This window comes from Chenopodium album, chromosome 20 (genome assembly GCF_948465745.1).
Source record: "Chenopodium album chromosome 20, dcCheAlbu1.1, whole genome shotgun sequence".
Taxonomy (NCBI): domain Eukaryota; kingdom Viridiplantae; phylum Streptophyta; class Magnoliopsida; order Caryophyllales; family Amaranthaceae; genus Chenopodium; species Chenopodium album.
The window spans coordinates 31,899,582-31,917,077 of record NC_137853.1 but is presented as its reverse complement, the minus strand read 5'-3'; the positions used below and the strand labels follow the sequence as shown (position 1 = coordinate 31,917,077).

Here is a 17,496-nt window from a genome sequence, read left to right as displayed (position 1 = left end):
TTGTCAAGGTTACTTGTATTTTTCAGGTGTTACTTGTATTTTTTTTTTCAGGAATTACTCGTATGATTACTTATTTAGGGGTTACTTATAATTTTTTTTTTTCAAGAGTTATTTGTATGGATTACTTATTTAGGGGGTTTACTTGTTTTTTTTTTTTCAGGAGTTACTAATTACTTGTATTTTTTAGGGGTTACTTGTTTTTTTTTTTAAGGGGTTACTTGTATGGATTATTACTTATTCAGGGGTTACTTGTATGAGTTAATTCAAGAGTTACTAGCTTATTTAAGGGTTACTTGTATGCATGAGTTACTTATTCAAGGTTACTTGTATAAGTTACTTGTTCAAGGGTTGCTTGTACGTATGCCCTATACCAAACCAGTAACACCCTACAAGTAACCCCGACCAAAATTTGTAACACCTTACAAGTAACCCCTGACCAAAACCAGTAACATCGTACAAGTAACTCTTGAAAAAAAAAATTGTATTCTGGGTTACTTGTTTCAATTCTGGAGTTACTTGTATTCTAGGGTTACTTGTATGGAACACTTGAATGGGTTGAGTAACCCCAGATCAAAATCGCGTACCAAACCAATAACACCCTACAAGTAACCCCTGACCAAAACTAGTAACACGTATACAAGTAACCCCATAATACAAGTAATACCTACAAGTAACCCCTGACCAAAACCAGTAACACCCATACAAGTAACCCTAGAATACAGGTAACACCTACAAGTAACCCCTGACAAAACCAGTAACACCCATACAAGTAACACCCATACAAGTAACTCCAGAAACAAGTAACACCTATAGTAACACCATACAAGTAACCCCCACTACTAAAATTCGGTCAAATTGCGACCGTTTTTTACGACCGTCATTAAAATGGTCGCAAAATATAATATTTGCGACCGTTTATAAGGCGGTCGTAGATTTGCGACCGTTTTTAAGGCGGTCGCAGATTTGCGACCGTTTTTAGGCTATTTAACGGTCGCAAATGTATTTAAAAATGAAATACATGTTAAAAATAATTCTAAATAAAAACAAATCAATTGCGACCGCAAAAAACGGTCGCAGATTGCGACGATTACGACCATTTTAGAAACGGTCGCAATTTGCGACCATTTGCGACCGTCAGGGTTAATATTTTTGTTCTTTAAAAATTGTATAAAAGGAGTACTAAACTAACCCTAGCCCAAACCGCCGCTCCATATATCCTCACTCCTTTCTCTCTCTTCTTTTTCCTTTCTCCCTCTCATTCTCTTTCCTCTCTTCCCTGATCTGCTCCTCCTTTCTCCTTTATCTATCTTCTTTTTCCTTTCTCCCTTTCCATCATTTTCTTCTCTGTACTAGTTCTACTATTTCCTTAGGATTTTTACTCTCTGTTTCTTCTTCATTCTATCTTTTTCAACCAACAAATTGTGGTGTTGTATTTTCGTCAAAGTTTGGTATTAATGGTAAAATTTGACCATAAAAATTCCAGATCTGGAGTTGTTATGGTCGAATTTGACCATATAAACCTAAAGAGGAAGAAGTTTTGTGAAAGGTATGTGTTTCTTCTCTAAATTTTTATTATATTTTTGTTTATTTTCAATTTTTGTTGTTTGATTTTGTTCTCTAATTTCCATGATTGTTCGATTTTTTTCCGATTTTTGTTCGTGTTTTTGTTTGAGTTTTGGTTCGATTTTTGTTTGTGTTTTTGTTTGAGTTTTGGTTCGAATTTTGTTTGAATACTAGTTCGATTTTTGTCGAAATTGTGTTATTGTTCGAATTTTTGTGGGTTTTTTGTAGGCTTTATTTTTGTAAGTTGAATTTTTGTTCAAATTTTGCTTAGTGTTTGTGGGTTTGATTTGTGTTCGAACTTTTTGTTCATTTTTAATTTAATATTTGTTCCTTTTTTGGTTTAATCTTTGTGCATTTTATTTGTGGGTTAAATTGTTTTGCTTAATTTATGTTGTTTTTTTTTCGATTTTTGGTTTGATTTTTGGTTAAATTTCTGGGTTAATTTTGTTTTGATAAATTTATGTTTTCTTGGGTTAAGGGTGGGTGGGTGGTGGTGGGTATTGGTGGTTGCAGGTGGGTGAAGGTGATGGTGGGTAGCGGGCGGCGGCTAGTGGTTGTTTAGGGTGCGCAATGGCGGTGGTTTGGATGGGATCTAGTTTCGGTGGATTTGGGTTAAGGGTGGGTGGGTGATGGGTCTTTTTCTTTTTTTTTTTGTTTTTTTTTTTAAACTTTTAGCGACCGCTTATAACGGTCGCTAATTTCAAGATTTGCAACCGTTTCATAAAGCGGTCGCAATTATTAATATTTGCGACCGTTTTCACAACGGTCGTTGAAAATAGTAAAAACGGTCGCAAAAAATCTGCGACCGTCAAACGGTCGTAATTTTGTTTTTTTGCGACCACGAGAATAACGACCACCATGTTACGACCGTTGACGGTCGTAATTTTTTGTTGCTACCGTTTTTGCTATTTTTGCGACCGTTTGAGGCGGTCGCAATTTGACTGAATTTTAGTAGTGCCCTGCCACACCATGTGGCCAGCCGCATACAAAAATTTGAGTTTTTTTTTAAATGACTATTTAATACGGAGTAACTACCAAAAAAATCGTTTGTGGAAAGATTTGAAAAATGACTTGTGAGAGTTGTGATTATATTGTATACATACGAAATAACATTTTTTTTCTTGTCAATTATCAATAATCAATCAATAATCAGTAACATAATACTAAAACAGACATTGAGAATGACACATATCATTTTTTGATGTCGTTTTTTCCCTCCAAAAACTATTTTCCAAAACTAAAAATATTCTAACTTGATTTTTCTTTTTATATCTTCCTTTCTATTGACAACTTATTAAAGAAAATAAAATCATACTTCGTATATATTTAATTAATATATTATAATAGAAATAAAAAAAACCCTAGCCTTCTTTTCTATCTTCTCTCATCTAAATTCTAGTCTCCATTGTCAATTTTAAAGGGGCTTTCATAGGATTGAAAGTAACAATTTTATTTATACACTCATATGTAGTTACAACAAAGAACAAAATTATTATACGTAGCACAACGTAACACACAAACATAAGGATCTATCCAAACATACAATTGATGTTGTGTAACATAAACAATCAGTGAAGAATGAAGACTTGCATGAATCATTTACCAAAAAAATGGTGTATACATATACATAAACATTGGGGACACTATTATTAATTTCAACACTTTGGCAAGTCCGCAGGTGGCGGCGGTAAGGTTGTTTCCGGAGTGCCGCCATCGTCAACAATAAAAGCCATAGCTAAACCCCATGTTAGATGAACATCTAGATGGCAATGCAATATCCATACACCTACATACATTCAACCAAAATTCCACGTTAAGAATAACTTCTAATGCCAACTATATTATGTCACGTACGTATAAAATACAAATAATTTATTTAGTAAAAATCAGTAACTGTGCAGAAAAATAAGTTTTAATCAGTAAAAATAATTTCAGTTACCTGGATTGTTAGCTCGGAATCTAATGACAGCCCAACCACCAGTAGGCACAGCAATGGTATTCCTAATTTGCGGATTAACAAGATTGAACTTTCGACGGTCCACATTAGGATCATAATTACCAAACCCTTGAGCAAGTACTTGAAAATTAAAACAATGAATGTGCATAGGATGATTCTCAATACCCACCAAAGAAGTGTCCTGAAACACAATCTCAATCGTAGTGTTATACTTAACCCGCTTCACAGTCGTCGATTTCGTGGTCATCAACAAGTTCTGGTTCAGACTATTGTTGGGGTTTGTATAATCGAATGGCACAAGAGGCGTGTCCGGAAACGTGGCATTGTACACACCCGTGACATTAGAGTAATGTGCCTCTAATATTGACATCTTTGTTGGTAATTGAAAAGAAAAGTTGCTAATACTAGCAGCAAAACTTTGGTTAAAAAGACCCAAACAACTTGTGTTTTTTCCACATGAAACTAAGCCTAGCCCGATTGCCATGAACATATGCTCGTCGACATCTAGTATTGTTGGCTCCCAGAATCGAGCCGTGGTTAGGCCGGTTAGATTGGAATAAAATCTATGAGCCGTAGGGGTGTCATCGAAGGCCGGTAATGCAGGCATTACCGGTGTTGAATTTGTGCTGTTTACATAGGTAAAAATTGCTGTGGCGGTCGTGTTATCAAATGGTACACCGGGTGCACTTGCATACGGTTTGGCTGCAGCGTAGTACGAGGAAATAGGCTGGTTGGCTGTCATGAGGACATCAACTGTTTGGCCTGGTCCGGTCACCACGACGTCTGTTTTGTAGGGTACGGTGTAGACAGCGTCGATTGCTACCACAGTGAAGTTGTGGTTTGCTACCTTGAAGAAGTGTTGGTTGTTGAGTGCAGCATTGATAATGCGTAGTAAGTAGGTTTTTCCTTGGACAACCTCAAACTTGGTGGTTTCTGATGATCATTTACATGAATAATGTTGAAATTTTATTAGATTAGTGTTTCAAAATTTTAGAATTAAGTAATTGTAAAGTATAGCAATGATCAAATATCAAAAACTTACTGTTTTTCGAGCAGGCATAAAGATCACCAGGTTGACCATTGATTGTGTAGGCATCGGATATGTTAGGTGCTGCACCGGTGGCTAAGCCTTGCTGTTCGACTTCGAGTACATTAGCATTCCACCACTCCCCTGTAACATATATGTCAAATTTTTGTAATTAGCTTTTGATCAACAATTCAATCATGTAAATTACAGAATATGTTAGCTGTTTATCAAAAGAACAAAAAAGAATATATGGCTTTAATTGTAAGAAAGGTATAACTAAAATATTTGGACTCATATTACCTCACCCAACCATACATATTGGTATGAAATCACTATGAATGTTTGTTACTCTGTAAATAGTTGTATATTCTGTTTGCCTCATTATCGCTTATTTAAGGAAGAACAATTTTTTTTTTTTTTTTTTATTTTTTTTTTGAAAGAAGGAAGAACAAATTAAGATAAGATAGATCGTTAAAAAAAGTTAGAACAAAAAATGATCCTAAGGGTTAATAAGGATTATTAAATTCTAGTGTTAAATAAAAAGGATTATTAAGTTCAACTTTTATATAAGCATTCTATTTATACGGTTTTCAGTTTTTCACTCATATAAACTAATTAGACCTTATTATTTTAAATTTAATTGTCAATTAAAGTTGGGCATGACTGCCTTAAGTAAATAATATATAGCCAGATGGACATGAAATACGTACTACATATCACACAACTTTTTCCCTTTATAATTAAACACCATGTTTACTTTAATTTACCATGAGGGCAATATGAATACGTTGCAAATATTCATATAAACTCATTATCATTATATATCATACTGACGACAGCCATAGTTTTAGGATTATTATTATTACGGAGTATAGATTACTTGTTTTAATTAGTATATATATATATATCTCGTTGAAATTCAATCTATTTATTTTAATTTGGACTTATTATTTTTTTTTTTTTTTGAAGTAGGTAATTTAATTGGTTTCGTTAGACCAAGTAGCTCGGTATTAGTTTGAACATAACTTTCACGTCCAAAAAAAAAAAAAAACTAAAACATTGTGCATGTGAAGAATTGAGTTACGTACTGGGATTGTTTTGGACCTCCCAAAACAAAATACTCCGTAAAAAGAGGGGAAAATTAAAGTAGGCTCACGTACTAAGTTTGCTAGTCTATTTTTGCCAACCTCAATCACATCAACATCAAATTTACTTGTCCAACTTTTCAACATTGTTATTCCCATTTTTCTAAAAGTCTTTCCCTTAAGTTGTTTTACTCGTAAAGAATTATAAATTTTCTTTAGAATTCTATACTAATTTATAATCTTTAGAATTCTATACTAATTTATGCAAAAATTAGCGTTCGCATAAGCAAGTAATTTGGTCACGTAGTTCTCTAATTTAAAAGGTCTTATTCTACGTTGTTAATGTTGTACAAGATTTGAACCTTCGAAGTTGTATTTCTAATTCTTTATTGTACAAGACATAACAACTAAACTTTGGCATATTACACACATATTCCTTTCAAAACAAAATTAAATGCAATAAATGACAATAATTGTTATCAATGCAATACTCAGGACATTATTATCCAAACCAAACATTATTATAACTAATTAAGTTGTAACATGAATCATGATTCCGCATAAAGGGAACAAATATAGTTATAAGGTACGTACCAATGATGATAGGAAATTCTTTATGTGGTTTAGGAAAGGGGTATGATAGGCCTTTTCTTGGGTGTATAATGAAACCTCCATAAACGGTAGCGCGAAGCCATTTACTATGAGCATGCCACCAAAGGGTTCCCTCTTGTTCAGTTACGTTAAATTTGTATGTGTAATTATGTCCCGGTTGAATCGGACATTGTGTTATATATGACGGTCCATCCGCCCATGGAGTTAGCTTCTGAAACAAACCATGCCTGTACAAGTTCTTCTTCGTTAGCAATAAATTGATTATTGGATCGTATGAATTGAATGCTAAGTTTTAAGTCATATGACGTATACAATAAAAAGTAAATTGATTTATCTAGCTATTAGGAACGCATATTTTAAAAATAACATTTACTAATCTTTCAATCTCAACATGATATTTATGATTATTTGACTTGTATCTTTTTTCTATATATGTACATCATTTACTATCCTAATATCCTTTGAACATAAAATCAAATGCGACCGAATTAAACTAAGTTAAAGAAAAAATAATAAATAATGATATAATTAGAAGAATACTCTTCTTATGATAAAATCATGATTTTGACAGAGATGTAGTTGTTTAATTTAATTTCTAATCATCTTAAGTCGTTATTATTTCGTTGGATGATGTAAGTTGCCTTGCTGTTGCTGTTACATATATTTTGTAACATTATTTGTTTCATAGATATATAGTTTATTTGCTGAGTAATTAATCGTACGTCTTTCTTTCTTTTTAATTATTTTATGAGTTTATTACATTATTAAACGATAATGAAGATATTTTAATTGACAAGCTGATTATGATTAATTAATATATATAATTTCAAATTACCAATGAATTGAAAAAGATAAAAATAAAAAAAGGTGGCAATTCACAATATGATTAGTAAGTTTAATTAAATTATTACCAATGGATTGAAATATTGTAGGGTGATTGATTGATAACGTGGACAATGACGGTGTCACCCTCATGAACACGAAGCAAAGGGCCTGGTAGACTTCCATTCACTGTTGTAATCACTCGTTTCTCACACAATATTTCCACTGTTGCATTTTTCACCTACAAGGGAACACAATATATTATTCAACGATTTTTTAAAATTTACTTTCCCTATTAAAAAGTACAACTAATATAGTTACGTCTTATACTTTACCCGTTGAAGTATTAATGTGTCAACTAAATTCTAACTAAAGCGAATCATGTTCCTATACTAGAGAACATGTAAAAATTTATTCTTAAATTTTATATCATCAATTCATTAGCTTATATATATGTACTCCGTGTATAATTTAATTTAAAGGTATTGTACTTTTATATTAAGCCTATAATACGTGATGAGTGAATGAATCTTTTTAGAAGTGTAATGATGATATGATACAATTTTTTTACTCGTTTCATAAAAACTTTGTAATTCACAACTTAATTTAATTTGCTGAACTTAATTGTTTATCGTTGCACTAAACTAATTTTGATCAACTTATTAACTTATGTTCTTAATTACTCGTTTCATGACTAGTAGAGTAGTAGTGCTATTCTCCTTACTTGAAATATAAAAATTAATTCTTCCCATTTTATTTTATTTTGGTCAATTAAGAGTTGTTAGACCACTTACATTTTTCAATTCTAATCTTATACTAATATTCAAATATATATACTTGTATATAATTTTTAAGACCAAATCATAATCTTCCATATGTTACTATTACATCCATTTAAATTTATTGGTACGTATCTCACAAATTTGGCATACGTACTATCTTTGATCAACATTATTATTTATTAGTTTACTAAGCTAGCTTTTTGGCCCGTTCAATGCACGGGTTGTTACTTGGGTAAATTATATTCATATGTAGGTATACTTTTAAACAAAGTAATTGTTTCATTTCTAAAACTTAAAAGAAAAAAAAGTGTGAGGGTAGAATTGTGAAAGAACATGAAGAAATTTAGTTAGATATATGTATACATGAAGAATGTGGGATATGAAATAACATATTAGTTTAAATTATATTTAAAGTCTAGGAGATGAAAAGACAATTTTTATAATAATTCATATGTTTATGTAATGTGTACTAATTAATTGAATGGTGGAAATGAAATACTTTATTTTCTTACTTGAATTTGCAAGTTGTAAAATGCATACATACTTAAATATAAAATATTAAGGGAGATGACATGTGGCATATGGGGTGATGAGTGACTTGTGAATTGTGATGCCATGTGTCACAGGAATAATTTGTGGTTTGTGTTTTTAAATACTAAAAAAAGTATAGAGTATAGATAGATAGATTACAAAGCATTCAATGGAGGGAGTATGTTTTTAGAGAGAATAATTGAGAGGGAGTACGTACTATACATACTTCACTATATGAAGCATCTTCAATTCATTGTCTCTTTTGGCTCCATTTGTTTAGAAGGAAAACTTTTTACAAGAAAATGATGTTACATGAATATTATTGTCAAAATACCTTTTTTTTTATATTATGATTTATATACAAGTATAATATATATTAGACATGCTATTTCATAAGATATACTACTACGTACGTATATATAGATAATTAGATGAAGCCCGTGCGATGCACGAGTCGTTTGTATTTTTTTAAAATAATATTTTTCATATATATTTATGTGATTACATTTGTTATTTTATTAGTTGTATGTAATATATCATTTTTTTTGTTTTTGTTTTAAAATATTAGATAAAATTCCTAATATCAAAGATAATATTTCGTATTTAAATAATGTAACCATTAAAACCTTATTAGTCAATTATGCTTATGTGGCACTTGAATTACTTATTGGATATAACTATAATTTATAATCCTATGTAGCACGTTAACTAATCTTAGGTGGCACAATCCTATTGTGACGTTTTAAAAATATTTATCGTATGTGGCGCTCTAATAATTTTTTAAAAATAAAAATCCAACGTGGCTCTCTAAAAACTTGGGGAAAAACTCCCCTTTACATATATATATATATATATATATATATATATATATATATATATATATATATATATTAGATTTCAGGATTATCATATTAGCATGACAAGGCAACTAAAAAATTATTGCATGCATGGACTTGACTTCATCCCGCCATAACCATCAATTGGTTTTTTATTATCTTAGAAAGAGTAGTTTCTACTTTTTTTTGTTGTTGGTTTTCAAATTTATTCATAATTAGTATGCTCAAATAGAATACAACTTAGAGTTCTTTCAAAAAAAGAATACGACTTAGAGTATAGAGTATATATATACACCTTTAAAAGTTTAAAAACCAAAGATTGAAAACTGAAAAAAATACAGAATGAGCCCTTATTGATAAAAATAATGTTACATGTAGTTATCATGAATCACTCATAATGGCAGTATTATATGACAATTATATAAATAAAAGTAATATTGATAGTTTTTCTTTGTAAAGAAGATTTTATCTATGGTAATGGAGCTCGTTCTATGTCAAACACGTGTTTCATTTTACTTGTATATATATTTTATAAATTTCTATTATTTTCACTTGGTTCTAACTCTGAACTTCTGAAGTGGTGAATTGGTGATGCATGATGAATCATTGACAATAAAAAAAATCAATTAAAAAAATTAAAATTGGGAGTGGACAATATTTTTACCAACAAATTAAGGATTATGTGGCATCATGAGAATCTTAGCTCTAGTTGTACATGCATAAAAAAATTATAGTGTGCATAGAAATTAAATTATATCCACCATTATTTACTATTTACTAAACAGACATAAGGACGTGTATAAGAAGCTAAAATTTTAAAAAAAAATTAATAAGCAGACTTTCAATAAGCATCAAAAACACCATCATACCAATCGACACCACCTACCGAAACAAGATTATATATACAAAGTAGTGAAGATTATGCTAATAGAGAAGAAATATTACGTAAAATGAGTGTTCCACAACGCTTGCCGAAGCCAGTGATGATTCTAGTAGCACCAAAACCCAAGCAAGCAAGAATAATAAACGCATCATAATTGCAAGATTAGTATATCCTTAGATATAATTGATTAATTAAATAACAATGATCAATAATAATATGAATTAACGAAGAAGAGAATTGAACTCACTTCTAAGTGTTTTTCAAAAAATTATAATGGATATGATGAAGCTATATGAAGGATAGTTTATATAGAGAAATATAGATAGCATGCAGCGTAAAATGATAAACACCAAGAAATGTATACGTTGGGTTTGAGTTGACCTTAATTACTTTATTAAGGTTACGTGATTAGAAAGTTTTTATGTTTAATAAAAGAGGGAAAGAATAATATTTATCATTAGTGACTTGGTTCATGTCAGAATCTCTTAATTGATTAGTTAATTTGATATTCTCCAAAGGGTGGCCAATTTATAACGTGTATTCTTTTGTCTAGAAACCTAGCTATATGGTTTTCGGAAAAACAAAAAACAAAAAACCTAGCTATATGATTGTTGCCTTTCAAACTAATTTTGTTCTAAATTTGAGTATATTTTAATTTGACTAGTTTTTGCTAGTTTAATACAAGTATTTATTTCTATAAAACTTATAACTTAAATTAGTTTAATTCAGTAAAAAAAAATATATAATTACCATTCAATAAAAAAATTAACTGATAGAAATCAGTAATTTTATAGAAAAAAAAAATTATAATAGAGAATTCATAAAGATAAATTTTAATAATTAAGAAAATAATTTTATTTTATTTTATTTTTGAAACAAAGCCTCAAAGGCATTAACTTTCATTCATAAGGAAGGTTTAGTTAAATTAATTTCAGTTTAGTAGATTAATTTAAATTCAGCAAAATTAATTTTAGTTTTAATAAAAAATACTTTTAGTTCATGCAACAAAAAAATAATAAGTTGAGGAGAGTAGTAGGGCCTATAACTAGATAAGATTATGATGAGTGTATATTAAAAAAATTAACTTAATATTTAATTTGAATATTATCTTAATTACTTATTGGTACATTGCTTGTTGAATTTGATATACTACCCTTATTAGGTAGTATTAGTTGTAATTTGGGTATTATTTGTGAGATATAAGATATTCAAAATTAAAGTTGCAATTAATACTTAACGGAGGTAGTAAAATTGTTTTGATGATGACAGTATAAATGAGTTAAGATCAAATACGGTCCCTTAACTGACGTATTTGTAGCATTTTAGTCCCTCAACTATTGAGTGAGACAAATTGGTCCCCCAACCACCAAGGAGTACTATTTCCGGCTTAGTTTAGGGACCTTGCCTAGTCATCATCAATAGTTTAGGGACTATTTAAAATTATGTTGCAATTGTTTTTTTTTTTTTTTTTTTTTTTGGACAAAGTGGCAAAATTTAATTATTATGTTATTATAATAGTTTAATGACTTGTAAAAAAAAAAAAATTAAAAAAGACAATTGAACTTTTTTTTACAAGAGAAATTAGAGGGAGTATTTGGGACTACATATTGGATTTTGAAAGTAACCTTCACAGTTTCACCCTTTAAAAAAAAAAAAAATTATTCTCCATTGTTAAGTTATAGTGGGATTTGGGATTGTCATCTGATCAAAGGAGTGGAAAATGTGCGAAGCTAACATCAGGGGAAGGTAAATTTATCCTCAATCTCATCATATTTTTAAGGAAATTTTCACATTTTCTACCACTAAAAACACCACGTTTCACATTTGCTACCTGTTTAAATTTTTTTTTTATTTTACTACCACCTAAAACAGTGTTTGTTAAAAATCACTACCACATGCCTTTTTCTGTTACTATTTCCGTTAGTGGGCCCACTCCACCGTTAGCCACCCCTCCAACCACCTTGCAGCCACCCCTCCTCCTCACTGCCATCCCTCACCTCCCCCTGCCGGCGCCGGCGCCGCCGCGCGAACCCACCCCCTCCCTTTCCCCCACCAATTCCCTTTCCCCGTTCTTGAGCTCCGACCCCCACCCCGAACGAAAACCACCCCCTTTCCCCTTCCCTCCACCGGAAATCGGCCCCCCTCCCCTGATTCCCCCACCAAAATCGACCCCCCTCCCCTTCCCCTACCCTTTTCGGCCATCCCTAACCCTAAACCACCACCCCAAAACCACCACAAACGAAACCCTAAATTCGTTTGTGGTGGTTTTAGGGTGGTGGTTTAGGATTAGGGACAGTCGAAAAGGGTAAGGGAAGGGGAGGGGGGTCGATTTCGGTGGGGGAATCAGGGGAGGGGGGCCGATTTCCGGTGGAGGGAAGGGGAAAGGGGGTGGCGGTGGTGTTAGTATGGGTTTTGGGGATTACGGTGGCGGTGGTTTGGGGGTGTCGGCTATGCAATTTTGGGTGGGGAAAAGGGAGGGGGGGAGGTCGCCGGCGCCGACCGAATCTTTAGGCGCCGGCCGCCGGAAGGGGGGAGGGAGAGGGTGGCAGATTAGGGGAGGGAGGGGGTGGGTGGGGTTGCTGGTTTTTTTTTTTTTTTTTTTTAAAATCTTTTTAATTTTTGTTTTTTTTTTTTTTAATAAACTTAACGGAAATCCTAACGGATTCCGTTAAGTGGTAGTGATTTTTAACAAAGTCTGATTTAGGTGGTAGCAAAGTAAAAAAATTTTTTAAACAGGTAGCAAATGTGAAGCGAGGCGTTTTAGGTGGTAGCAAATGTGAAAATTTCCTATTTTTAATCTTTTTTCAGTTTAAAAAAAATAAAAGATTGATAAATTCAAAAAAATTCATGTTATTCATATTACAGTTTCTAATTGATATAATTGTATGTGTAGGTACTTGGTATTTGAGTTCGTAACACACCCGCGACAAATATTTTAAGCATATGATCATTTTAGATGATCAACAACAATATGAAGAACATACAACAACGATTTTCTTATTTAATTGCTATTTTTTTTTTTACATAACGAATTTTTGGATACTCCCTCCGTGTTTTTTTTAAGTGTTGTACACTTACCAAATCTGACCATGTTTTAATAAGTGTTACACTTCCTATTTTGGCAAAAAACTACAATAAAATATTATATCTCTCTCCTCTCATGACCCCCACTCAAACCCGCTACTACTTTTTTAATTATATATTTCCTCTCACATTCATTACTTTTCAATAAACTATTAACCCCACTATCTTTCTTTTACAATTTTTTAATACTTCAAATACCCCACTTACCTCTTATTTTATTTAAGTCAATTAAACTGCCTAAAACTATGTGCCGGTCAAACTATAACACTTAAAAAAACACGGAGGGGGTAATTTGTTGTACAAATATGTTGATACATTAAATGATATTAACTGATTGAAAAATTTGTCAAGAATAAGCCAACCTTTGTCCAGTAAGATCAAAATAAGTCAACCTTTTGATTAAATAAAAATAAGTCAATCTTTAGAGGGTATTTTCTCAAAATAACTCATGACCTGTTGAATTTTGGAATTATTGGTTGTTTGGGTTAATTATGCCACATGTCATTATGTGATTGGTCCTTTTATAAAAAAAATTAATTAAGATTTAGTTTTGATTAATTATGTCAAAAAACCTTTTGTTCAAATGGCAATGATATCAAATAAAAAAAATAAACTAAAAAAAATTCCAACCACCTACCCACTGCCAACCCCACTCTCCACCATCTCCTTTTCCCCCGGCCACCGAATGGTAGTCACCCACCTCCCTTGGCCCACGCGACCAACCTTTATCCCTTCCCCCACCTACGAGTACATCTATCCCTCCTAACCTCCCTTTCCCGTTTCCCCAAACTCAACGACACCCACTCATGGTAGGGGAAGCGAGAAAGGGGAAAGAGGGGTGGGGTGTTGACATGGATGGGCACGCCGGCGGGGGTAATCGCCGATAGTGGCAAAGGGGATTTGGCGGAGATGGGGTTGCTGAGATTTTTATTTTATTTTTTTAATTATTATAATTAGCTTTTAATTAAATAATAAATTAATTTTAATTAAAGAATGACTTGTTTAGTAGGTTTTAGGTCATTGGACCTATTAAAAGAAATACCTCTAAAAGTCGACTTATTTTGAGTAAATAGAAAATTTGACTTATTTCGAGCTAATCATGCAAAGGTTGCTTATTCTTGACAAATTTTCCTAACTGATTTAGTTATTCAGCATTTTTTCATGTAATTATAAGCATTTTTAGGAAAGTCCCTAAATTATTGATGACTAAGCAAACAAACTCCCTAAACTATTGCCAAGTATGCATTGCAGGTCCCTAAACTATTGATGACTAGACAAGTCCCTAAACTATTTGGTTGGAAATAGTACTCATTGGTGGTTGATGGACCAATTTGCCTCACTCAATAGTTGAGGGACTAAAATGCTACAAATACGTTTGTTTAGGGATCTTATTTGACCTTAACTACATTATAAATGAATAATTTTTTGTATAAGAAAAGGTAAACATAAGTTAGGAAAGTTTTCTCTCAAGACTAACCCCTAACTCAAGACCAAGCTACATGAATGACATTAACAGGAGGAGGGGCCAAATAAACTAAGAATAGTCTCAAGAGAGTAACTAACGAGTACCACAAGGAAAAAACATGGATATCCTAATATACGTCCATTCAAAGTAAATCTTTTGAGCTCAAGAAAGAGTATCACAAGGATAAAACAAGGATATCTATAAAATCAACGTATTTCGGGTTTTCCATTTACTCCATAATTTAACAAAGTAATAATCATGGAGTTTCTAAGGCAAAGAGTTGCCTCTCAAACTTTTAACAATAAAAATACCAATATTAACACTACAAGAAAAATGTCTTTTCGTAGCGATTATTTCGTAGCGATTGTACATTCAATTCACTACAATATATATGTTCGTAAAATAATTAAGGAAGTCATATCATTTTACAATCGCCATGGATTTCCCATATAAAATCGATACAGAAAACATAATACATATTCACACTATTATTTTTACACATTTAAATAATTTTGAGAAATCGTATCATTTACAATCGTCACTAAATCCCAAAAATCGATACAAAAAGCCTTTTCAACACTAGAATATAAATATTCTTTGACAAAGAATACATAAAATATGTCATAGCTTATTAATGAAACATCTAATATAAGAGTTTGCGGTTGCATGTTCGAATCTTGTAAAGATCATATGCATGTTTTTTTTTTTTTTTTTTTTTTTTGTTTGAAGAAAATGAGTTCAACATTTATAGCGATTGTAATCGCTACAATAATCACCACGATTGGATGTAGTTTTTTGTGTCGATTATTGAGGCCTACCCCAGCAATATTGAAAACCACTACTAAAGGCTAAGGCAACGGGGGATATTGTATCGGATGACCATTCGTCGGGAAAGCTTTTTGTTGCAATTACAATCAATACTAAAGGTTAAAATAATTGTTACGAAAAGGTTATTTTCTTATAGTGTAAGGGGAAAAGAACATAACCGGCCAGCTGATAGTAGTCTCATATTTCTAGAATGATTGAACAGCATTACATGAAAGGAATAGGTGTTTTTGAGTCTCAGTGTTAAGATGATAAAAAAGATATAGAGTTGGGACATTGATATGACGGTGAGCCAGATTAGCCCGTGTGGGAAGGGCATTATGTAATAGTCACCAAATAAAATGTCAAAATTAAGGTGAAATATCCACCTTTAATTTCAAATCCAAGCTAATTCCCATTTAGTATATATGGAAAGGAATGTTATGGGCTAGCCAAGTAGCCGAATAGAATTGTAGATAAATTTGACTATTGTAATGTTTTGGACTTGTGGCTAAGTGTTTTAGAGGAAAAAAAAGTTTCAATTATTTATTTAGAATTTAGAAATTTATGATTTTAAGAGCAACTCCAATGGTTGTAGTTAGGGACTTGCTTGCAATTTCAATAATTCCCTAGCTACTAGCTTGACCATTGGAGCTAGAAAATTCAATTAGTTTGACTAAGCAAATTGGCTTTGCCAAGCTAATTTGCTTGGGAATTAAACTTTCCAAAATAAAATGTTCATTGCACCAATTAAGCTATTTCCATGTATTTTCTATCCAACACCTACTACTAAGCTAATAGCTAGCCATTGGAGCAAAATGTAGCTAAAATGATTATAAGCTTAAAAGCTTATGTGGCATGGCAAGCTAATTTTCAAATTAGCTTGTCATTGGAGTTGCTCTAATATTTCTCCCAATTTAATTATTATGTATAAGAAAATTTTGTTAGAACCATACCTTTTAAATCCCAGTTTTTACGAGAAACCACCTTTGAATAATTGTGGTATGTAAATAACCACACACCTTTTTACAAATATTGTTGTAAGTTACCGCCTAGTGCCAACAAAGGAAAGTTGACTCATAACTTAAGCGTTGACCCATGTTATGTGACCTTAATGGAGAAAATCCAAGTTTCTCTCCAAGATAAACCTGTAAATATATCTTCTCTCCCAATATAAGCTTTTTTTTATTATTATTTTTTTAAAACGAAAATTTGGTTTTATTTATTCCAACTTTGGGTCATTTATTCCAATATAAGCTTTTTTTTATTATTACTCAACTATTGATTTTTTTTTTAATAATGTCAACTTTGAAGGACGTTTTCTTTTAACATGCCAAAATATTTTCAAGATTGCAAGGCCCATTACTAGCCTCATGAAGAAAACTATGAAATGGGACGAGAAGTGTGAGGAGTCTTCCCAAAAATTGAAAAAAATGCTAAAAATAACCCATGTTTGAGAAAGGGTTAGAACGTGTTCTTATGCAGAATGGGAAAAATATTGCTTATGCTCTAAACAATTGAGGCCATATGAGGAGTATCATCCACCTTCCACACATGACTAAGAGAGTAAGAGCTATTCGCATTTATTATTTGCACTCAAGTTCTAGAGGCGCTAGCTATGTATATATAGAGTTACTTGTAAGATATTCACGTATTAGGCTACAAAAACCTTTAGTATAATTTACATATGTTTGCACTTTTTGCTTCTTGTTATTAGTCAGGTGATTATGGTTCGGAACGATTCTTAATTTATTCTTTTGCATTTGGTTTTTCAAGGGAGAAAGTAACTCTTCCTTAGGTCTGCTTAACTATTCATTCGTCTTCTCTGATCCACTGGGCTTTTACTACTTTGTCTCATTAACATCTGACCGGAATGGGGAGGTATTGCGTGCATACTCTTTTCTCAGACGCACCTTGGGAAAAATTAGGGAATCGAGCTAGTTTGGGATGGTGTTTGTTGAAAAGCACACTTTCAGTCAAATGAAGGAAGAGTGGCTATGATTAAAATTCAACGGTTTTGGCATTACACGCAGAGTCATTGGCCT

General features: G+C 32.1%; 1 protein-coding gene across 1 annotated transcript; it reads right to left on the bottom strand.

Annotated features, from left to right (window-relative positions):
* Positions 1-3,218: 3,218 nt before the first annotated feature.
* LOC145599351 (laccase-7-like) lies at positions 3,219-10,250 on the bottom strand. Its single transcript, XM_081655743.1, has 6 exons — positions 10,161-10,250; positions 7,156-7,307; positions 6,227-6,471; positions 4,563-4,691; positions 3,503-4,453; positions 3,219-3,349 (listed from the first exon to the last, which is right to left on the bottom strand). Exons 1-6 carry the CDS (start codon positions 10,248-10,250, stop codon positions 3,219-3,221), a joined length of 1,698 nt encoding a protein of 565 aa, XP_081511869.1.
* Positions 10,251-17,496: the final 7,246 nt, after the last annotated feature.

Excerpts from the sequence above, each read along its gene's own strand:
- LOC145599351 (XM_081655743.1), bottom strand. The coding sequence starts at position 10,250 with ATGATGCGTTTATTATTCTTGCTTGCTTGGGTTTTGGTGCTACTAGAA. Across the intron at positions 7,308-10,160 it reads TTGTGGAACACTCATTTTAC|GTGAAAAATGCAACAGTGGA; the intron begins GTAATATTTCTT and ends GTTCCCTTGTAG. Across the intron at positions 4,692-6,226 it reads AGAATTTCCTATCATCATTG|GGGAGTGGTGGAATGCTAAT; the intron begins GTACGTACCTTA and ends TATATGTTACAG.